General features: G+C 46.2%; 1 protein-coding gene across 2 annotated transcripts in view; it reads right to left on the reverse strand.

Moving 5' to 3' along the window:
* The window catches only part of hipk2 (homeodomain interacting protein kinase 2), a 76,961-nt gene extending 59,075 nt beyond the window's left edge, over positions 1 to 17,886 (reverse strand). For both annotated transcript variants that reach the window (XM_086163258.1, XM_086163257.1), the window contains exon 1: positions 17,414 to 17,886. In XM_086163258.1, coding sequence (XP_086019384.1) covers positions 17,414 to 17,432 — 19 coding nt within the window. In that variant the 5' untranslated portion in view covers positions 17,433 to 17,886. The remainder of the gene's footprint in view (positions 1 to 17,413) is intronic.
* Between the last annotated feature and the right edge of the window lie 1,159 nt (positions 17,887 to 19,045).

Consider the following 19,045-nt stretch of genomic DNA (forward strand, 5'->3'; position numbering starts at 1 on the left):
CTTCCCTCCCTACTCCAACTACCCCCTTGCAAACCAGAAGTCTTGTTGTACCGAAAAACCATAACTATGGCACAAGGAGACAATATGGGAATAGCTGGAACGTTTGGCTTAAACGCTTTTTCAGTAAACCCAGAAATTGGTGAACATCCTCCTTCCCCCTATGGAAAAGGAGACCTTCAATTTAGTTTGGTGAAAAAAAATGAAAAAAATTAAGAGCAACAGACATGTCTCCGAAGCCTGTGTATTTTTTTTATTTTATTTTTTTCAGACAATCACAACAAATATGCAAGGACTTCTCTAATCGTGGAGGAATTTAGTTGGATAACAGTAAAGTCCAGGTTGCTGTATATTTCACCACTCATGAATGTTGATCACAATTAAATTGGTATAAACTCGAAAGCCCTCGATTTTGTTTTATTCTGCATTTTAATTACCATTAACTCACTTAGGTAAAGATTTATTTAGTCCCTCAACTAGCCTAGATAGCACTTACAAGTTGACAACAGGGCTATCTGGTCTTGGACTTACAACCTGTCTCCCTGTAAAGCCTGGTAAGCTGATGCAGCACCTCCACGCCTCCTACAGCACTGAGCATGCTCAGTGCGTGTCCTCTGGATGGTCATTAACATTTTTTTTGCCTTTTTTTTTTTGTTTGTTTCTTCTTGCGCCTACGCCTGTATGTCCCGTCCGGCGGGTATAGCTGGACCAAAAGAGGTAATGAAGAACGTTTGCTGGGCTATTAGGGCCAAGGCTCTGCTAATCACATAAGCTCTGAAGGCCAGATGTCACTTCTTGGATTACCGATTCCCTGTGCCTGGACTTTACGCTAAATATAATTTGAATGACAGGTTGCGTCACAGGGCAGCGTCGACAGAGTGTGACAGGGGAGGCCGACGAGATAATCGCAGGCACAGACGGACGCGGTGGCGGATGGACGGACTCAGAAATGGCATACTTGTCGAAAATTCAGGCTTTGCATTTGGCCGGCATGATAATGGATAACTAGAGGTTGTTGTTTTGTTTTTTTTTTTTCAACGCAAGATCAAGTCTAGCTGCACTCTGCATTAGTATCACACGAATTCCTCCTCACCCCCCTGCCGATTTTAGTAACTTATTGACTCGTCAGCTTTAACCGTGGTCACGGAGTTCACTCGACGCCGCTCTTTCACCATGAAATGAACCGGAGGCCGCGCGTGTTCTCCTCCGGAATTATAGGCGCATGTTTAAAAAGAAACTCGGAAAAAAATCGTCCTGGGCTTGTCAAGAAGGTCGGATGCATTGAACGGAAAAGTACAAACAAAAGCACAGTGTGGAGGCCAGCGCGGAACACAGATAAATAATTAAATGAACCGACATGAGGAGGTCAAATGGTAGGAATGTTATCTCATGACAACATACACAGGCAACAATGTGACCAATTATACTTCATCTGGTGGGGGGGGGCACCGGTGCTCATAAATCACTCCTCCCCCCAGTTCAGACATGTTTATGATACTGAATTAGAAACTCTGTACGCAGCCGTCAGAAATAAGAGATTGAAAATCTATCGAGCCTCTCGTTAATTTCTCGACGCCCGATACATAGTACAAAAAAAAAAAACTGCAATGGTCCATTGTTGTGCACTTCACAATGTTGGAATGCCTTCCATTTAGCATACCTAAAGGAACACTGTTCGTCCTGGGCCGCCACGACTCAACATACCAGCGAGGCATTTTCCGATGATTCGGAGGCAACTTGTTGAAATAGTAATAGTCGGGTGTTTTCGAGAGAGATTACGTTCCTGTCAGGGGTTTGTTAATCTTCTCTTTTGGGGAGGATCAGAGCTGCTCTGCATTTGATGCGAGGGTAAGAGATGGGACTGAAAAGGAGGGGCGGGGAACAGAATGTGAAGAGCGGGGCCGCCGGTGGCCCCTCGCATTCTGGCCAGTGACCTTTTTCTGTTTGCTCTCTTTTATTAGTCATTTATATGCTTCTGACAAACAGGCGGAGAGCACCAAGGAGCGTGCATTCGGTTGCATTAAATATAGTCTTTTCCTTCGGAGAACCCGGGCCTGCGTTCTTTTTTAAGAGCCTGACAAAATTCTATCCTTGCACTGCTTATTACGCGTGGAAAATCTATACAAACAGATCCGCTGTTTTTACCTCTCCATCTATCGACCGACGTGCGAATCGAATACACCGCGGGAGCAACTTTGTGAGCCTGCGTCATAATGTCAAGAGGTGGTGAAGGGGAGGGGGGTCGCTGCCAGAGCCACACACACACACACACACACACACACACACACATATACGTGTATATGACGCCTGTACCTCGATCTGGATATATGTAAAGCTATTCCTTGATGTGTAACAGCGGGCGCCTCTGAAGAAGCTCTGATTGCCATGTGTTTTTCGCTGAACTTCCCAGGAGGAGTCTGCGGGACCAGGGGGGTTGGGGTGAAATTACTGGATAATGAAATGACTTCTGACTGTCTAGACAAGGCATGATTTAAACCTACACTGTTTGTATGCGTGGCTGAGAAATCGTTGTGCCCCCCCCCGACACACACACACACACAGACACACACACACACACACACACAGACACACTTGTAGAGGGACGACCCACTACATCCTCACTAATGTATAGTTCTGAGTTATCAGCCGATAGACAGGAAATATTACTAGTGTGTGACCATTTTACCTATCAATATTTTTGTCCATTGTGTGAACACACATGCATTGACAGCACTCAGGTGGACATAAGGCTAGAACATTGGTTACGTAATTAGTTGACCAAAAACCAAAGGTTACAATGTCCTGGTGATACGATTGGCTTTTTTTTAATAATCGCAATTAACAATTTCGATCTTGATTTTTTTTTCTGGTACCTAATTACATTTTAGTCCAGTAACGTTCTGACAATAAATGAATGATTCAGATAGCTGTAAAAGATATTTAGGCAGCACTATGTGTCGCTAACCTCAGTGCTATGACACTTTTCCAGTGCTATAAACATGTTTATATGTCTTCCGAAAGCTCATCTTATACTTCTGTCCAACATCATCATTGGAGTGATGGAGCGATCATTCGTGTTCCTGCCTCTTGTCTGAGCTCCCAATGGGGGGGGATATGTCACAGCCTGTCTCACTCCCACTCCATGGACACTATTGACCACCCTCTTGGCTTTTTTTTTTTTAGCTCTCTCATCTCTGCTTATTTTTAGAATAATGCATCAGTGGAGCTCGCAGGGGAAATGCTGTCGCGCAGTCTACCGCTCCATCAGTCCCTGACCAAAAAAAAAAAAAAACCTGCAGGAATGTTCTATGGCCTCGCTTTCAAACATGGAGAAGAGATCACTGGTGTGGAGCGGAACAAAAAAAAAAAAAAATCGGCAATTATAAATGCTGTTCGGCAGACATACAATACACGGAGATCAGCGGAAGGCCTGCCATGAGTGACACTCTTCCTGGAAGCAGACGGTAAAGGATACAGCATGCTATGTTAGATAATAGGATTCAGTTGGACATATGGTGGAAATACAATACGTGTAATATACGCGTACGTGCAAAGTCTGAAGTTCACTGTCCAGCAACGCTTGCATTTCCAACCTATAACAATGCCGGTAACACCTCCCCCTCCCCCTCCTAAAGGATGAGTGTGAAAATGTTGTGAGGAAAAACATTTGACTTGTTTATACTGCCAGGTCAGCCCAACCAGGCGCTGAACCGAGGAGTAGTTGAGGAGGGGGCAGCGGAGTGGCTCTGCGTGAGCTGGATTTCTTATTAATCAAATCACGAGTGGAGCAAGTGTACAAAAAACAGCGTCCGACTTCTTCCCCACACAGAGGGAGCGAGAGAGAGGGAGAGAGAAAAATCCCAATTTTTGAAAGCTGAATTAAAAATTGAGGGGAACAAACAAAACTATTTGTTGTGAGTGGCATTTAAAGGGATGAAGGGGGACAAGAATCGGACGACTATGAGCAGAGCCTGTCGAAACCGGCACACACACAACGCGTGCCCGAGCTCCTGCTGCTTCGGCCTGCAGCTGAGGAGGGCCGCGCAGGGACAAACACACACACACACACACCTGATAAGCAGCTGCTCGCCATAATGCTTATCGCGCACTCGCAGCGAGAAACGCCCGGCTACACTACATTTCCTCTTATGTTATGAGGATCAACAATAACAGCTGGACACAATGCACTATAATGAGATCAGCATATGAGAACTGGGGGCGAGAAACAATTACCCGCAACTCGAGGACACCCAGAACACCATCATGTGGCAGAATAGAAGAGGAGCTGGTGCAGTTTGGGATTTTTGCTGTTCGGCTGTTTTTTCTTTGCCCTTAACCCCCCCCCTTTTGAAGTAGAAAAGCAAAACTTTTTGCAACCTGGTAGGTGCGGAGAGGGCGGCACCTCAGCGGGCAGAGGATGCAACAAAACGTACGCAAAAACCGACCAATGCTGACACACACGTGGGGACGATGAACCTGCGTGAAAGGAAACCAGCCGAAAGACTTTCGCCTGGATGATCTATCAACAGCGTTGCCTTTCACTCAGATGTCAGGCTGGATGGAGCGGCAAGAGATTTGCAGGATGAAACTTTTATTAACTGCTTTCTTTTTTGAGAGTCGCTCCAATAGCTGATCTTGCATCTGCCTTCCTTTGGAAAATGTCTTAATCTCAATAAAACCCTACTGTTAAATAGATGCAAATTAATTAAAGTGTTATTACATTGGAGTAACTGCTTCCTGGGACACAGAAGAGCAAAACTACTAAAGAAAAAGTGACAGAACGCAAAAGGAACAACACTGCTGTATTGTTCATCTTGTTTATTCCACACACAAACTATTTGGATTCATCTGAATCCTGAACAAGTATACAGCAAGTTGCATCATGTGTCAATAAGACTCAAAAGTACGGGTACTTCTCAATGGAGCTCAATTTACATACACAAATGTTTAAGGAATGAGTGTCATATAAATAATAGCGATGCTCATTTTTGTGTTAGGATAAGAATGAGAACATGGTACCGAAGTGCCTGCAATAATGCTGCAGACAAACAAGTACGTGGAAAGTACTTGGACGTAAAAAGAGAACTTCTTTTCAGCTATTTGACAAAGTTGTAACATCTCAGCTATTCAGTAATAGCGCGCGCGACTCACAAAACACACACCCAGAGGGATTAACCTCATACCCCGCCCTTCTAAAAACCCAGTAATGAACCCTAACAAACAGACGAACCAGTCCAACCTGACCAGGGGACCCGGGGACCGGGCAGGGCCACCGCGCGATTCAATCATCTCCACCACCTCCCAAGAGTGTGTGATATTTCAGCGGGGTGTGTGAAGCTCCCTCTCCATACGGCCACAGATCAGATTAATTTAGACCTCGGATACCTTTATCCCCCCCCCCCCCCTCTGAAACGCATCAACATGCCCTCCTGCAGGTGACTCATCCATACACCGGCTTATTAAATTATTTTAATCCCTAAATCTCTCCTCATCTTCTCTGGTTTTAACCCTCGCCGCCCTCCACCGCGCTTAACCGCGTGCGTGCGTCGCTAATTCTGCCATCTCCACCACAAAGCGAAGGAGACCCGCCAATAATATCGCGCATTTCTAGCTGCTTTTAGCGGAGATAATCACACAGACACACAAACACGTGCGTCCTGGGAGGCCAGCCGACCGCCTGGCATCCTTCTGGTCAAGTGGATCCGAGGTAATAAACTGGGCTTGTCAACTGAGCGCACAAAATCGTACCCTCAGCCTCACACGGGCACCGTCCTAAAAGCCAGGCGACAGAAGGAGGCCAGGAAACGGGCTCATCCGACCATCCCTTTGACGAACACACACCGAGGCCGAGCCTCTGGGGTTGTTTTATGTTAAGTATTAGAAAAAAGTATATGAAAAGTATATGAAAAAAAAGCACTGTACATTTCACACCGGGGTATGCTAAATTGGAAGAAAAAAATCTACTCACTCTCTCTGTATCTATTTTTTTTTCCTTAATCATTTTGTTTTTAACGTGGAAACCTCAACAAGGGAAACCATCACTCTCCTGCAAATATTTTAAGCATCCAGTACAGATCATGGACCAGACCAACTCCAAGAGGAGGTCCGTCCGTTTCCGACAATGAAAGCCACCCACCCCTCAAGAGTCGAGAGTTTTCTTTCTACAAGAAGTAGAAGAAACGCTCGTGCACGTCCGGAATTATCCTCCGTGGCTCCTTTCGCAGCACCACTGACGCTGACATGACACATTTCCGAGTGATGAAAAACGTACAACTTCACAATCCGCCCGCAGTGTTTTCATATGAGATTTACTCCCAGTAACTTTATTACAGAATTTAAATGAGTCAGTATTCACTAGTACTTTTTTCACAAGCTGTTCAGTGCAAAAACAAATTTGTTTTAGTCTACGATGGGGGGATAACATTCCAAGACAGTACACACTGCTGGTCAGGGGTAACAAATGAATGAAATTTCCAAATAAACCCTTTTTATTTTCAATGCCAACTCAACAACTCTGTGAGTGAATGAAAGAGCCTTGTAACTCCTGTGATCGGAGACCTTACGATGCCGTTGCGTCTTGTGGGTCACCTGGTACCCGACATAATGTATTCCTGCTTGGAAAACATGGACGAATTAATTCAAGAATTGATTGATTCATTCATTCATTATCTTTTCCGCTTATCCCTTAGTCGGGGTCATGGGGGTGCTGGAGCCTATCCCAGTTGCCACTGGGCAACCTGGACCAGTCACCAGTCAATCACAGGCCAAAATATGGAGACTTATTTCACTCACTCATTCATAGGTCTTGACAATTTAGGGTCTCCAGTGAACCTACTGCAGGCCCGGGCATTTTACGGCCCGTGGGCCACATCTGGCCCGTTTTGCTTTTTTATATGGCCCGCAGAACTATTTTCTTTGAATATTTTAATAAATATTTTCAATCAATATTGAATTTAGAAACTCCTTATTTTTTCCTTGTTTATTTTGTATGGATGATTACATATAAGATAGCGTCAGTATGATCATTAACGATTTTTATTTTCAATTTTCATTTTGTTAAATCTCCATGATACCTAATTGGCCCATGCATAAAAACTGAATTAAAAGTGTCCAGCCAGCCTAAATAATTGCCCACCCCTGACCTACTGCATGTTTTTGGACTGCGTAGAACCTGGAGGAACCCACGCAAACACGGGAATAACATGCAAACTCCAGACAGGAAGGTTCCCTGAAGGATTTGTCTTGCTGTGGGAGGGGAGGACGCTAACCACTGCGCCAGTCTAATCAGATGTTTCGTTTCACTGAACGTTGAACAAGACTAAACGTGGGACCATGTCTCGCTGTCACCGCCGTGTTTGCGTCCTGATGCCTGTAGACGCAGAACCCCCACGTTGTGTGTGTCTTCGAGACTTTATGAGAGGGGGGAAAAAAAAAAAGCTGCCTTCGTCCGTATGCTCGGAAGCGGTGAAGGAAAAAGAACAGGCCCTCGTGGCTAAAGGTTAATTTCTGGCCTTTTTCTGGGTCAGCTTCTCTAAAAGTGTCGGGGGGGGGGGAGTGGTTTGCGTGCTAGCAGCTGCTGTACTCTTGTCACCGTCTCGAGTCCCAGACGGAAGAATGAGACGGGTTTAAACCCCAAAACCACCCGGTGCCGCCGCCAATACCAAAATCCCTCAAAGTCCAACGACCCCCTCCTCTTCCTCTTCGGCCAAACCCCCAAAGCACCCCCTGACCTCCGCCAGTGCCCCTGAGGCCCGCGGGCCAGAGGAGAGTATTCATCTCTCCTCTCCGCCCCACTCCATCGCCTCCCTCTTTCTTTTTCTATCTCTGTCACTCCTATCTTGCCGCCATTCTCCCTCCCTGTGTCTCCTGGGCTGTGTGTATGTGTGTGTGTGTGTGTGTGTGGGAAGGGGGGTGTTGGGAGGGGTCCTCAGTTCAAAAGGCTGCCAGAGCTGACGGACCGCTGCCTGGCCCGTGACGTGCCATAGCCTTTGAAGTCGGGGGGGCAGATGCCGCAGTGGTGGCGGCGGCGGCGGCGGCAGTGGCAGCGGCGCTCAGACCGAGACATTAACATCCGTCTTGGTGGATTCATCGGACGGCTATGAGCAACACACTGCGGTGGATTCAAGATGTTGTCAGACTGGCTCGTGGGAGGGTGGTCTAGGGTGCACGTGGTCGTGCCCGTCATAGTTCTGAAACCCTGTTGGATGACTTGACCTTGAACGCGCCGACAAATAAAACCGCAGACTCTGATCAATTATTATAAATATTCATTTGGAAGGGAAAGAGTTGATTTGTATGAAGATGGGGAAGTGGGATTGTTTTTTTTTTTCTTTTGTTTCGAACAGCAGACCGCATTGAAATGAATCAAATTTAACTCAAATATTTTATTTTTAATCACCACAAAACCTCACTCTTAACCGCATGAGTCAAACTATTGCCCCATGAATGAATTATCTTTGGCCCACATGATAGTATAATAATATATGCATGCGCTGCCATAATACTACAAGTCTCATAATGCACGGCCAGTGAGTTTTTTTTTTCTCTTGCTTCACAGGACATTTCATTTTTTATTTTTCATTGAAGGAAATTGGATTTTTTTTGCCAGTAGAAACATGTTTTCACTTGAATTTACTCCAGTAAAAAATTAATGTTATTTTTTTGTTATTTTCAGTATCATTTATTTGGTGATTAATGTTGGTTTATAGTCAATAACGCAGACTTTTCTAGGTTTCAGGTTACGGGTCGTTTGAAGAAGCCAGTCCAGCCCTCGACTTGTACAGATTCAAACATTTTGGCCGCGGTGTATTTGCGTTTGACACCCGTGCCCTAAACCACCAATTTTTGAGTTTGTGTTGCTTTTTAAGTCCATCTAAAAAGATGTTACGAAGCCATTTGCACTGAAGAGCGAACCCACGTTTGCGATCAAACCTTGGGATAAAACAGCAAACGGTTAAAAGTCTTGCGTCAAGAAACAGGAAAAACCAAAACCTGACGGTTTAGATAGCCTGCATGTGTTATCAAATCATACACAGGACCAACCTGGGATCCCTAATCTGATGGCTATGTGCGAGAAAAAGAAAAAAAGTTTAAACAGCCATAAAAATAAAAAAAAAAAACCTGGACCAAGCAATAGGGCTTGCAGCGAGGTGTGAAGTCTGCTTTTCATCCTGCAGACATTTGGCTCCAGGAACCTTTAACTCCTTGAACTTTATAAAAACTGCTCTCCTTCTGAGCGTCTCAGGGACCTTTCCTGAAATAATCGTCCCTATTCCCTTTGTTTTTTTTAGCCAGCACAAACACTCTCGACACCCCAAAACAGCGAGTAAAACAAAAAGAAAAATAGAAACTAACAAGGAATGGCTGCTTTTTTTTCCATGTCAGAAATGACATATTGTGATTTCAATCCCGTCTTTGAGACGATGCCGAGATCCCTTCCTTTTTCAAAAGTTAGTGATGCAATGGATTTGTTTCTTGGCAAATGAACGTTACCAAATGTTTCGGAGGATTGTAATTCCGTCGTGTTGTATCTCAAAGCGGAAATATATACACTAGGATGAAAGTAAATCAGTGAATCCTAATTTTAAACAGTTGAACACATTCTGCCTTTCTACATTTTACATTTGATATCCGCCTAAAGAGATAGTTCTGTCTTGTGCAAAAAAATTAACACAAACAATCAGATTAGAGCGGAAGCGGGTGGTGGTGAGGGGGTCATTTCCGGAATCGCAAGGGACGCTTTTATTTCCAGCGCTTTCCAAGTAATAGGATAACAAGACGTAACACATTGAAGGAGAGTAACAGTGAGGGGATTGGATGAGAATAAAAAAAAAAAAGGACAAAAGGACTGCGTGAATAAGTGACAGGTGGAAGAGCAAAAGGGCTCCAGCGGCTCATTTCCATGCCTGGTGACTTTTTGTGCTCCCCCTCCGCCCTCCCATCCCCTCAGTCCTTGTCCACTGCTGTCTCCTTCCTCTGTTTTGTACCTTCCCCTCACCCCACCCCACCCCGCCCCCCTCCCGCCTCTGGGCTCTGGGCAGAAATGAACTTGAACGCTTGTCTGAGCTTTGAAGTTCTTTGGTTATAAGCCAAGCGTAGCGCTGTACCTGCAGCCATCTGTGAAGGGGCCGCCGGCAGCCGCCCGTCGCTCTGCTTCCCTTCCATGACTGAGAAGGTGGGGGGGGGGGGGTCTGGCAGCAGTCGGGACTGCGCTGGCCGGCTGCAGCCCACATCAATGAATATAAACGTGTATACTCTAAAAACATTCCCTTTTGACTCATTTAAGTATCTGCATTTAAACAGTTAACCCCACTGTCAAGAGAAAAAACACTCTATTTGCAACACGTGCCTCCGACCAGCTGGGTGGGTGCGGAGTCTTTTTTTTTTTTAATAAACGTGAGTTACCATTCATTTCGGTGACCTTAAGAGCGACACGTCCGTGGCCTTCACCAAAGTTAGTGTGTGACGTGTGCAAAGTTGGGGAAAAAAATACGGGCCTTCCAGAGAACGCCATGTCAGATGAACTAACACGGGGTGGGCCTGGGGCTGGAGGGGACATTATGACAGACAATGGGATTACGAGCTGGAGACAATGTGCGCCGCTGGAGCAGTGGGGGGGGGGGGGTTAGCGAGGGCCGAAGCAATAAGACAGCCAAGCCGAGGGTGGGTGGGTGGGTGCACGGGGGGATTTGAGGAAGAAGGCTAAAGAGGGCTCTGAGGTGTTTTGGGTTTTAGGGTGGGTGGGGCGGGTGGGCTCATGATTAAGGAGGACAAAAAAAAAAAAGCCGCAGTCGCCAGAATCCTTCTCTGAGCAGCCTCCAATTACACAGACATACAGGCTGTTTACAATCTGGCCATCAGGCTGTTGCCGAAGTGTCACATGGACGCCTTGTGCGCTGGCCAATGGCCTCTCGGCTTATCAGCAAACAGAGCAGGGATGGAGGGGCCGATAAGAGATAGATGCGGGGGGCGGGGGAAACGGGCGGGCCGGGTGTGGGAACTGGAAGAGGGTCATTGGCGGGCAATGAGCGATTGCTGAGGCGAGCGAGCGATACGTGGCGCGGCTGGGGGTGGAGGTGGGGCCGAATGCAAATCGCGCTTGGCGTGCAAACACAATTCGCAAATAAAAAGAGGAACATTTCCATACCCTCGGCATTAGATTCCATTTATGATCTAGGAGACCCTTGTTTAATTACAGCTTAACGGGCGCGGGTGAACAAAAGGCCTTTTTTTTCAAACTCTACACTTTCAAGCAGTAAAAAGTAAACCTTTGTTTGAACCGCAGTTCTCAGTACATCAAAGGGGCATCGGCGTCAGAAGGTGAATCGTACTTTTCAACAGATGCTCCTTCTATCCTCAGCTGCAAACTAAGGACTAACTGTGCGACTTTCTGCACAATGAGGTTATTCCAATTTTTTTTCACATCTCTATTCTTTTTTCTCTCTCTCTTTCCTCACCTTTTCTACCTGGGGAGAGGTCATTTTTACCTCACGGTTACCTCCTAGCTTCACAAAATCCATCGTGAAAAACCAATCAGTCTTGCGAATACCATTGTCTCATTTATAACTTTGAATCTCGTTCCTCCTGTTTCCAGGTCGCAAAAAAGAGCTTGCCTCCATATTCCTAAGACTGCGTTTTTTTCAAGAAATAATTCCTACGACTAGAGCTTTTGAGAATCAGTTGTGATGCATGTGCATTTTGCCTGTAAATAACTCCTTTAACATCTGTTTGTGAATGATTTTTGTGAATACCTGATTTTGATCAACATGATCCCTCACTACCTGTGGGACGAGTGTGATCTCAACACTTCCAGCCTCCGGATCCTGAAACAGGGGTGCTCACACTTTTTCAGCATGCGAGTTGACAAAGTCAAAATGATCTACCATAACAAAAATGCAAAAAATTCTTTATACGTACAGTGTATGTTGATGTACCTTGCATAACCGCATTAGCCAATATTGCACAACTCAAAATAAATATGTACATTTTTGTCATGACCCACGTTCACCCAGATGACTTGCCCTGAACTGAATCATAGTCCGGACAGTGGCTGCTGACGGCCAGCCTTAGTAACGATGACGTCACTCACCCGGAACGATGCTTCGGTCGCGGATACCGCTTTTGAGATATGTTGTGTGAAAAGTGACCGCTGTCCGGACAACTGGGATTCTAGTTCCTTCACCTTTCTCTTTCCCAGCTCGCTTGGGGATACCCCCTGTCGTATTTTACACGAACGGTCTGAAAATGCCGCTCCACATCACGCTTCTTTGGCATTGCGATGGTTTGCCGGCACATGAGGCGAACGCACTTCGAAAACGTCAAAAAAAAAAAGTCCTCCTCCCATTCCCTATTAAAGTGATAAGTTTTTGTCTTCTTACTTGGCCCAGCTCCCCCACTCATTTTACGCCCTTTCTGAAATTTGAGAGAAAAATCCGAGGGCTAAAAATCGGAGGTAACTTCCTAGCTTGCTTGTTTGTTTTGCACTTCGCGCTGATGTTTGTGCGTCTGCAGTGACCGCAGTGTCAGAAAAAATCAGATGTCATCTGATTGGCTGCCCTGTATGTCAATCAAAAGACGGGTTGGATGATAGGCTGACGCCCAGTTTTTTAATGTCATGTGATCTACCAGTATTACCTTTGCGAATAAAAACGACTAAGAAATGAATGTATGTATGTATATGGTTTTGAGATGGCTATTTGGTAGAGTGGTGACTTCTGAATAGTAACTACTGATACTTTGGATCTTTGGTTATTGAATTGCAATTTTTGTAAGTCGCTTTGGATAAAAGCGTCTGCTAAATAACTGTAATGTAATGTAATGTAATATGATCGATTGGTAGATCGCAATCGACGTATTGAGCACCCCTGTCCTAAAAGATCCCAAAAGTAGACTCGATGGTCTAGTTTCAACTGGAATTTTAACTTCCTTAATCCTATAACTTTGCATATTCACACTGTTGGCCAGATTATCCCCACTATATAGCTGGACTTGTTCATAGAATAACTAATAAATAAAGATAAAAAAGTGTTTTCTTTTGTATGAGGGTGCAAAATTGTATTGTATATGTGTTCCAGTAGGAGTACTGGTACTTCTGTGAGGCATACTGCATACTGCAGAGTAGATGTTTACCAAGTACCTTTCGCTTACTACAGGAAAAGTTGTTTCTGCACGCAATCAGTAAGATCATTTAAAGCTGGAATGAGCAATATTAGGGAAGATTAGATAGGTCTCTTCGGGAGTGACCAGGATGGATAGGATCAGGAATGAGTCCATCAGAGGAACTGCACATGTTAGATGTTTCGCAGAGAGGGTCAGAGAAGCCAGACTGAGATGGTTGGGTCATGTACAGTGGAGGGTGAGTGAATATATTGGTAAGCGGATGCTGCGGAAGACCAAGGAGAAGATTTATGGAGGTAGAGAGAGAGGATATAAAGTTAGTTAGTGTGAGAAAGGAGGATACAGAGAATAGGGTTAGATGGAGACGGTTGATTTGCTGTGGTGACCCCCGAAGGGAAAGCTGAGAGGAGAATTTTAGATAAGATTACAATTTCTTAGAAACAAGTCTTTTTTTCATCCCCTTTTTCAACAATTCTTGACTTTATATTTTTATGGGAAGTTGTCAGCTGATGACCTGAAGTCAAGATGCATTTTTGTTGTCGCTCACAGCAGAAAAAAAGCTTGCCGGAGATCTGGCTATTTGTTTGGGTTTGTTTTTACTACTACGCACAATGTCTGGCTTTGTGTGTGTGTGTGTGTGTGTGTGCATGTGTGTGTGCAGGTGTGAGTTCTTTTGATTGCTGCCCCACGCCACACACACACACACACACACACACACACACACACACACACACACACACACACACATACACACACACACATATGCACTAGAAAAAAAGCAAGAATCATGTGCAATTCCAAGATGCAGGTGTGCATCTCATTTTTTTTACATTTTTTAACAACAGAAACCTCCACAATTGTGTTTACAGGTAAGAGGAGCAGCTGCAGAACGCCTGCTCCGCTGCTCCGCTCTTGAACTAAGCGCCGAGTCGTTACGCCGCTGCACAGACTCAGAGGCAGCTGTTCCACTCGAACTGACACTGTACACACTGTGGGGGAAAAAAAAAAAACGGCAGGGGGGTTGGGGGTGGAAGGGCCTTCACACATGCATGACAACCAACGCGGAAATGCCTCGTGCGAGCAGTTGACAGGGTCGGGGCTTCAACCCTGCAACCCCCTCTCCGCCTCCTTTGATAGAAATTAACTAATGTCAGCAGCAGCAGACGGCGGCGTCTCCCACTCAGGAGCCCCTCTGGCGGCCTGCGCTCGGAGCCGCTGCAGTCCAGACGAGGTCTTGGAAAGCACGGTCGAGACACTGAGCGAAGTGGAGAGAGGATGCAAAAAAAAAAAAACTTGCGTCTCAGCTGGATCCCCTCAGTGACAAGAGGAGCTAATGGGGCGACGCGGCGAGGCGAGGCTGCGACGACAGCGAGGGGACTTTTTTTGAAACGGTATTCCGCTTGCTCTCAAGGCCGGGCCTCCGTGTCAGCTTGGCCTCTGCTAAACTCTCCCTTCATATCGAGCGCACACACCCTCCCCCCATTCTTCCAACACCCATCTGTTTCCAAAAACCCTCAGATCACACCTGTGAACTATTTCAGCACATCAGAGAGCTCACATATTCCTCTGCCTTTATCCCACACACACCCACACACACACACACACACACACACACACACACCTCGGCTTGTTTCCCCGAAATGCTTCAACGAACCAACCATTCGGAGCAAACAAGTCATAAGCAGACATATCAGGTCAACGACAACAAGAGGCCAAAGAGAGGACATGAGATGTTCTCATCGGCCCGTAGGACGAGCGCTATTTCCTGCGATTCAACCATCAACCCGTCTCAACGTCACCTTCGCTCGACTCCTTTCTCCGAAGGGTCGAGTGCTCGTCACGCCGGTGTGGGGGGGGGAGGGAGGAATCCCGGCCCACGCTCCTCTACAGGGTGTGGCCCCGCCGCGGCGCCTTAAAACCCCAGAGGGCCCTTCCTGCGATTATTAGTTTAAAAAAAAAAAAAAAAAAAAAGCACCCTTGGACTCTAAAGCTTGGGTCGTGGCCCGTGAGGAAGATATCAATCTACTCCTGCAAAACAAGCGCGAGGAGAGGAAGGAGGGAGACGGACAGTCCGGGGTCGTTTCTAGGAAACCCTCCCACCCCCGGTGCCCTTCTGCAGGAAAGCCACAAAGTCATATTAACATATAATGGTCATGTGGACGGATGAATCACTCTTTTGCCCGCAACGCCGCGACATCTTTCACCACCGTCGGCCTCTGAGTCATCCCGTGTCCGGTTTTTCCAAGCTGGGGAACGAATTGAGGTCGCTCTCTCTGACAGAAGTGGATGAGAACGGCGGACGAGGTAGCAGAGCGGAGAAGAAGAGCCCTTCTGTCCGAGCGAGGAAGGGCCACTGGGCGAACGGCGGGGGGGAAGACGATGAGTAGGGATCGTCCAATCGGGATCCGAGTCGCCGCCGTTCCCTCTTCGACTTGAAAGTATCACAGATTTAAGCTGATAGGTGTCCCGTAGCCGCCGAAGAATAATTATCATAATGGCCCCTCATCCTAAGTGAAGGGCCTCCCCGAAAAAAAATATTTCCACCGGAGATTCCGGTCATTTCCAAGACCGCTCTACACAACAGTCCTCTCCAACGCAGAGGATAGGCGAGGTAATTAATTCCCCCCAACCGCCTCGCCGCCGCCTCCTCTCTCCTTCCCGTCTCCTCCTCTGTGGCGATGGGGAAAAGCCAGGGAATGTAATTTATACTAATTACATTTTCGCACAGGCGTCTCATTTGGACTTTTCCTTTTCATGTGGCGTCCCGAGCTACGCCTCGCAAGGCAAAGAACCGGACCCCGATGACATTCCCGCGTTGAACTCGAGAGCCCGCCGCCCAGGACGCCCCATAACCAGCCCGCCCGCCGCCAGAGCTGTGGCGGTGCCACTTTTCCATTTCTCAAATGGTAATTTGGGGAAATAAAAAAAAAAAAGAGGGGTTCCGTGTAATGCCAGCAGAGGGACTCTAGAGTAGGAGATATTAAAACATGAGGCTGCTCGTAAACAAATATTGGGAAAACATCAAGGGGGGCTTTATTTGCTTTGTGCCACGTTTCAGATGTGCAGGAGGGGAGGAAGATGAGGACGAAGAAGAGGAGGACAGTTCCTTTGAAATAAAAAAAAAAAGAAAGAGTTAAATGTGAGATTGAATCTCCTGTCGTGGTTGAAGGGAGCATCTCTGCGGGCTCTTCCTGACTGACGGGTGGCTTCCGGCCGCATTAACTAAAAAAAATAAATAAAACAAAATCTAACTGCGTCCCGATTCTGCTGCAGCTCCGCGGTGCCAGGACCGCCGCTGCAGGTTTTTCAAGTGCGGCTAAGACCACCGGGATTGTTACACCGGTTATTACCACGTTATTCACACTTAATACACCGTCTGCGCTGCTTTGCAACTGTCTTTCCCAGTCCGGCCATGAACGCAACGCGAACAAACGCACTTAGTTAGAGCAAGGCAAAAAACGATTTTAAAGGTGTGTGTGTGTGTGTGTGTGTGTGTGTGTGTGTGTGTGTGTGTGTGTGTGTGTGTGTGTGTGTTTCGGGAGGGGGGGTCATTCTTACAATAGGATTAGTCACAGGGACACATCGCCGCAGCGATCGCGAATCACGCTGTTTAAAAGCAACACACACACACACACACACACACACACACACACACACACACACACACACACACACACACACACACACACACGCCACTACCACCGATCGGTTTCCGGAAGACAAATCCGAAACGTAAAAGCTTCCCGAATGAACGCGAAGGCATCAGCGGGCCGGACAGTTTCGGCGATCGATACGAAGTGTTCGGAAATCGATTGGAAAGAGAAGCGCAGGGGGAGAGGTGATCGGCAACGATCCGACCTCCTTCTTTTCATCCCGTCTCTTCCTTTTTCTCCGGTGGTTGCAAAACGCATCTTCGAGAACCTCCAACCCTTGCAACCCGTGCACCAAAAAAAAAAAAAAACGGGGGTTTCACCGGTGCCACAAGCCCGGACCGCCGGCACCATCCGCCGGGGAGGGGACGGCTGTGGATGGGGAGGAAAGGAGGTGTGTGTGTGTGTGTGTGTTGGAGGGGGGGGTCGGATATTCTTTTAACTGTGCGGGAATCACGCAGGAGTGCGCAAAGTGTCGGGGGGAGACGGGTTGGGATCCACGGTGCGATGACCGGTCTGACAAAAAAAAAATGATAATAATAAAAAATAAAGACTGGCTGCAACCCATCCTCCGTTAAGCTGCACCGGCGGCGATCCAACGGTCCCCTCCACCCCCCCCGTGACCACCACCACCCAAAAGCCGAGCTTACCTTCGTATACAGGGGCCATCGGTGCAAGGACGTCTGATATTCATGGCAAAGAAATAAAGCGACGTTTCTGCTTATAACTCAGTAATAATCTGCCATCTTGAGCGAGTGATGAGCGCGGCGTCGCGGTCTCCTTCATTACTGGCCCCGGTCATCCGTTCACTGGCGAGGAAAACGCTCCCGGTTCATATCCAAGCACTCAAAAAAGGGGTTTAATTTTTTTTGTTGTTGTTGTTGTTTTTGTTGTTGTTGTTTTCTTTCTTTTTTTTTTGTAGGTCCCAAGCGAGGAAGAGGAAGACGAAGAGGGTTCGGAATCCCGCCGGCGGGGGGCCCCCCACGGGACGGACGAGCCACGGTGACAGGTTGACTTCAGCGGCGCCGCGACATGTCCGTGGAGTGAGGAGGCTCCCGCGAAAGTTGCGACTGGCGGACGGAGCGCTGCGAGTTTGGCGTGCGCGGGGAGGGACGGAGGGACGGACGGAGGGAGGGACGGAGGGAGTAGAGCGACGAGAGACTCGATCGGGGAAAAAAAGGGGGGCGGGATGGGGGGGGGTGATGGCGCCTCACCGTTATAGACACGGTGAGGTGAAATCACATGTTTGCAAATAAATTAAAATCAAAATCTGAAAATGAAATTATAAAGGGAAAAAAAAAGATCGGAAGGAGGCTATATGTGAATTCAATTGTTCGCAAAAAAATGATTAAATACTGATTGTTTTACAAATAAGAAAATTATTTTTGTGGATTCATGTTTCATGTAATCTAGACAGATAGATAGATAGATAGATAGATAGATAGATAGATAGATAGATAGATAGATAGATAGATAGATAGATAGATAGATAGATAGATAGATAGATAGATAGATAGATAGATAGATAGATAGATAGATAGATAGATAGATAGATAGATAGATAGATAGATAGATAGATAGATAGATAGATAGATAGATAGATAAATAGATTCGAGATCCAAAGTGTTTATTATCACATGTATAGTATAGAAATGAGTTTCACACCAATGTAGGAATTTCACTGTAAACTCGTTTCTACACTCATCTATCTATCTATCTATCTATCTATCTATCTATCTATCTATCTATCTATCTATCTATCTATCTATCTATCTATCTATCTATCTATCTATCTGTTGATAGATATAAAAATGACATGTTCATAAATAAATACAAAATCACATGTTCACAACAAACAAATAATATGAATGACAACATGAAACAATAGTTAAAAAATGATGTGATCTAGTGATTACAAGTATGTCAGAACATTATTACTATTATTTTCATAAATATTAGTGTGAATAATTGTGTTTTTCTTGTGGTTGTCGCATTATTGGATTTTTTATCAACAATAATGAATTAAAATTTGATAAATTTGTGTGTGTGTAGGGGGGGTCCTCTTAGATGAGGATTTTAGCATTCACTTGGATTAGAGTCGCACCAACCCGCCCCCCTCCACACATGACGTATAAAGTGTGACGTCGTACAGGGTCTGCCGTGCGTGTGTATGAGCGTGTTTTCTGGGGGTGGGCCGTGCTGTCCCCACTGTGACACCTTCACTTACAATTTCATCATTTAATATGAGGGATCAAAGAAGGGGTGCACGATTGATGAACTCA

Source organism: Fistularia commersonii, chromosome 17 (genome assembly GCF_037954325.1).
Source record: "Fistularia commersonii isolate RoL2024-O1a breed Wild chromosome 17, RoL_Fcom_v1.0, whole genome shotgun sequence".
In the NCBI taxonomy this organism is placed as follows: Eukaryota; Metazoa; Chordata; class Actinopteri; order Syngnathiformes; family Fistulariidae; genus Fistularia; species Fistularia commersonii.